General features: G+C 45.1%; 1 protein-coding gene across 1 annotated transcript in view; it reads left to right on the top strand.

Moving 5' to 3' along the window:
* Nucleotides 1–1,570: 1,570 nt before the first annotated feature.
* LOC103373454 (hippocampus abundant transcript 1 protein-like) overlaps nt 1,571–5,110 on the top strand; it is a gene marked incomplete at its 3' end in the record, with an annotated part of 7,732 nt that continues 4,192 nt past the window's right edge. The window contains exons 1-2 of the mRNA XM_008303344.1: nt 1,571–1,777; nt 3,858–3,950. Of these exons, the coding sequence (XP_008301566.1) occupies nt 1,721–1,777; nt 3,858–3,950 (150 nt within the window). The remainder of the gene's footprint in view (nt 1,778–3,857; nt 3,951–5,110) is intronic.

Below are 5,110 nucleotides of genomic sequence, written 5' to 3'. Positions count from 1 at the left end.
CGTCAAGCTGGCTGCGCCAAGATGGAGGGCGGCGGGCAGGAGGCCGCCCTTCACAATAAGAGCCCGGAGGCAGCAGTGGGTGTTGGATCAACACGGAACCGAAGGCCCAGCGGCCCGGTGTCCTGATCTGTGCGTGTTTTCTGCACAACAGTGTGTCTGCTTGTGGTGGTTTGTGTGTTTTCAGCGTCATGTTGCGTCTCTTGTCTCACTTTGAGCTCCTTTTCTGTCACTTTGTGGTTGTTTTGCATATTTCTGTTTATTTTTTTGCCTTTTTTGTTTTTTGCATAATTTGAGGCCTTAATGGTTGTTTACTGAGTGTTTAGCGTTGTTTTGTCCCTCTTTGTATCTTCTTATGATCGTCTTGTGTCACTTTGTGCTTGTTTTTTTGTGCTTGAGCGTCGTTTTGTGTGTTTTGTTTCCATTGTTTTGTGTCTTGTTGCTCATTTGGTCTCCTTGTGGTCGTTCAGCATCTTTGCAGTGAGCTCTGGGCTCTCAGAGTTGTGCACTCATCCTCCATCAGTGGTTGTTTTTATTGAACAAGATGCATGTCAGCGTGCATTATAAACACACTGCATATTCCTGCTGAAGGCATTTTACTGCTGTGTTTGTGTTCGCTCTGTGTTTTAATGTGAAGGCCTCTGTGCAGGTTGTAGGAGCACTGAGCTGCTTTCCTAGCATGAAATGTTCAAATAAAACATATATTATAATTATTACTAACATACTGTTGATGGTTATTCTCCTTCATCTGCACAAATAAATAATAACCGGCACACACCATGTAATAATAAACAGTCAAATATTATGCTGCAGTAGACGTATATTAAAGGTTGATTACACTCTATAAATACCAATGTGTAGTTGAGTAATGTATACATGATGATGCTTTATCTAATATATTATAGCACAGTTTAGTATCTGTAAATGTATTTTTCTCTGACGTCAGCCAGCGTGCAGGTTTTACTTTGAAACATGACACCGGATGTGCAGCAGGTTACGTCAGTAACTTGACGCCATTTTGCTCTCAAACCAAAAATTCTTCAGCGCCGAGTCCCGCCTTTCAGCCTTTTGCTAAATAGTGATCCAGGGGAAGGCCGGCGGCGCGGCTCGCTGCCAAATACCGAGCGTTTGTTTGTGTCGGTCCGCTGACGTCACGGACGGACCGTTAACGGCGGAAAACACCGACACGCTTCCATCTGGCATTTTTACATGCAGCGACGGTTCGGAGGAAGTTAATAAAACAGTCTCTGCATTGTAGTGTGAACGGCGGCACGGCAGGCGGCGCTGTGGCGGTTATAAAGTTATACGTGACCGTAAAACACACGAGCTGATCCTGAGTCAGATTTTATAACCTTTGAATGTGTTATAAAGACACAAAGCTGAATTATAGCTGAACTGGAGTCAGCTGTGTAAAATGCGTTTGATTTAGTGACAGAGCCAGCCCCAGAAAGGCGGTGTTTGCCCCGCCTTTACACAGCAATGTATCAACATGAGGCGATAGCGCCGCCCACCCGGTGCACCTCGGTGTACAAACCGAAGCCACAATCTGTTATCAGAGCGAAGGAATTTCGGTAAAAATCCGCACAGTCCACCGCTGCATCAGTACATGCTAGCGGCGTAGCGTTAGCTGTGACGGCGGGACACCCTGGAAGAGACGGAGACCCCTCCGGAGGATGACCGGCGGCGCGGACTGGAAGTGAACATCGTCGTGGCACGATGTGAGATGAACCGGGGCAAAGCAGCGAGCGAGGCCGGCGACATCATGCTGGTCCGGGGCTCGGTGAGTGCGGCGCCGCTCGGCTGCTAACAGCGCCGGCTAACGCTGCTAGCAGAGCCGCTCGGAGGACGGAAAAATAAAAAGTAGAGCCGCTCTGCTCGGTAGTTTACCGCTGACAGCCCAGTTAGAGGAAAGCCCGCCGGTTGGGTCACCGGTTAACTACGCGGTTTAGACTAGCGACTCGGCTAGCTAACTAGTTGTTAGCTCAGTTTACTTCAAGTAACTGATTAGCAGTGATGGTGCTCCGGCCAGTGGATGGAGGAGGTCTGCTTGTTATACTGAGTTACGTAAACGGCGTATAAATGTAATAATTAACAGATAACAGGAATAAAACACCGTAAGATAAAACAGGAAATAGTAACAGTGAAATTACCTAAGTACAAAAATAATACCAATCAAAAAAAAAAAAAACATTCAAAAAAGATTAAAAACAAAATAATAATAATAGAATAAATTACCCGCTGACAAGGATAAAATAATTTACATCCGAGTTAAACAAAGCATAAAAATATAAACAACAATAAAGTAAATTACATTAAAGTGTAACACAATAAAAACAAAAACAGAAAATAATGACGTAAAACAAATGAATTACAGTAAAATACATCAAAATAAAATCCAAAACATGATTATTAAATGAGTTACAGTGAAATAGAATGCAAAACAAAAATAAAATGCAGAATTTAAATACAAAATAAATTAGATTTAACAGTAAAATGACACCAGGAGACAGTGAGGACGTCTGACATATATCTGAATATTGACTTTTTTCTTTTTTTTTTCTTGCTTGATAAAATCGATGTGCTCTTGTCCTCCCTTTTATTTGAGTCCTTGATAATTATCGTTCTATATTCTTGGAGGTCCAGACGTAGTTAAAACCGGTGTTGTCTCCTCCGCTGGTGGAAACTAAGCTGTGCTTCCTGTTTCCCTTCTTGTGGATAAATCTGCATGTGGTTGACTTCTCACTGAGTCCTTTATGTCGGTTAGCTAGTTGAGCGTTTTCTTTGTGGCCTGCTGGAGTCATAAAGAGAAACGGTGCAGCTTTATTCATAGCCGCCGACCTGTCAGTGAAGGCATCAGTAACCACATCGTTCATCCTGTCGAGCTCAAACACAACTTTCCACCAACCAGAGCGAAATGTTCAAACTGAAACTAGCTGTTCAACTGGAGATGGTTGTAAATCTGATCTTCATTTAAAGTATAACCCAGTGAAGCAGAAAACCCTCACACACACACACACACACACACACACACACAGAAAGCTTTGTGTTTCTACCAGATAAATGACTTCGTTATTAATATTAAACCGTCACATGTCTGAACTGAGTCTGGCTTCAGTCGGTCGTGAAGCTTCTGACAATGTGGACGAAGTGAGACGCTCATGGTGACAGAGTCGGGCTTGGTTCTGTAGTTCAGACGCACCCAAGATGCCTCAACGCAGCGACACGTAGGTTCAGCAGAACCGAGCAGGAAACTGTGTGAATGAGGTGAAGCTGTATTTAGATCATCCAGGCTGTTGAAGCTAAACCTCAGATAGCGCTCGCTCTGGAGTTTATTTCTAGATTCTCGTGATTAGTCATCATCAGGAGTCTGACACTAGTTCACAGGCGCTGGTTGCGGTCCAGCAGAGGAAACCAGACGTGTCCTTTGCTGTTGGTTCTGACCGTGACAGTTCAGACGTCTGAAGCTGCATCCTGACAACTAAACTACAAGCTGCTGTTGAGTGATCGCTGCTCTACTGACCAGCAGTTCATCAACTGGAGCCTAAACGATGAAATATAAAAGTAAAATTGAAGTTCTAAATGTTTAATCAACTTATTATGCTATAAGTAAAGTCGGTTATTGGACAGAAATCTGCGTTTTCCTGATATTTCTGAGCATCTGATGAACAAAACGGTCTTTTTCTGAGCATCAACACCTCAGTCACCTGAATGGTTGTGATGATTTGATGGTTCTGTGTGAGTGGAGTTTGTTGAGCTGCTTCCTGGAGATCAGCGGGAGGAGCCTCTCTGTGAGGCTCTAATGTGTGGAGCAGGTTTTAGTTCCCACAGATGAATAGTTAATGTCGGTTCTGTGCTTCCAGCCCGGTCGAGGCCGAGCCAGAGTGACTCATGCGGTGGTGGTGATCTTCCTGGAGTTCTTCGCCTGGGGGCTGCTGACCACGCCCATGCTGACTGTGAGTAAACACCATCCTCAGCTGTTGACAGTCTGCTCTCCTCACACATCAGCTACATCTCCCCCGAATGAAGGATACGTTGACGTTGTTTTCCTCGTGCAGGAGTCCAGCGAGTTCATTTACTCTCTCTGTTCGCTGCTTCTGCTAAACTCCAGAACATCTGAGCAAACCTTCTGCTGTTAGAGTGAACACAAGCGTCTTCATGCAGGAACTCAACAGCCAGTGGGTTGTATGAACGTTGTCCTCAGTGTTAGCACGGTGTTCTGCTAACGTGGCTAACGTCAGCTGTGATGCTCAGAGCTCTGTGAAGCTCTACTAGAAGCACCTTAAACATGTCTCATGTGAAGCGATCCTCAGAGAGAAGGTCAGACGACAGACGGTCCTGGATCAGCTGCTGTGGTCACAGGTTTTACTGTCAGCCTCTCATGCAGAGACTTTTCCTCCTAAACAGCAGCAACTCACTGGTTTCCAGAGCAAAACTTAAACCAGCAGTTATGTAGTCGTGGAGTTCTGAGCTGAACAACTAACATCGAACACACTGAGAGACTTTCATTTATCAGAACAGAACAATACGGGACATTTATGTAGAAAGTCTGTGGTTTGGAAGGCAGCCAGTGACTTGCAGAGCTAATCTTCTAAACTCCTCTGTAGTGCTTCCTTGCTCAACCACAGCAGCACAAAGAGGCCGGTTTGCACTGAGAGGGGCGGCGCCGCCTCCGTTTGTGTTCAAACCAGGCAGCAGCGTGTTCGGCTTGTTCACGGTGGAAGTAGGACTGTGATTGTTGTACCTGCTGATGAGAGCATCAGTGACAGGAAGGCAAACACCAGATGCCCTTACATGTAGATGTGTAGTCCTGCAGCAGCTACTTTATGGTCTCCATAAACGTCTACATGACCTAAACTCTGAAAGTGAACTTGGTTTGTTTGACGTTTCACTCTGTTTCCTCTGTGACACGTCGTTGAGCCAAACACAGAGAATCCAGTCATGAACTCAGCAGCTCTGCGTCTGCCGTCATGTTTACTAGAGTGCAGGTGACGACTCGTCTTCGTTCTCCTGCTGACGGCTTTAAAAAGTACAAGAGACTAGAGGTTAATGAGTCAGCAGCTGTGTTGAGCCTAAAGTCAGAGTTTTCTGTGTCGTGGACTGTCTTTTAACTTAC

The sequence above is a fragment of the Stegastes partitus genome, unplaced genomic scaffold (genome assembly GCF_000690725.1).
Source record: "Stegastes partitus isolate 25-593 unplaced genomic scaffold, Stegastes_partitus-1.0.2 Scaffold1984, whole genome shotgun sequence".
NCBI classification, from domain to species: domain Eukaryota; kingdom Metazoa; phylum Chordata; class Actinopteri; family Pomacentridae; genus Stegastes; species Stegastes partitus.
This window is presented reverse-complemented; position numbering and strand designations above follow the sequence as displayed.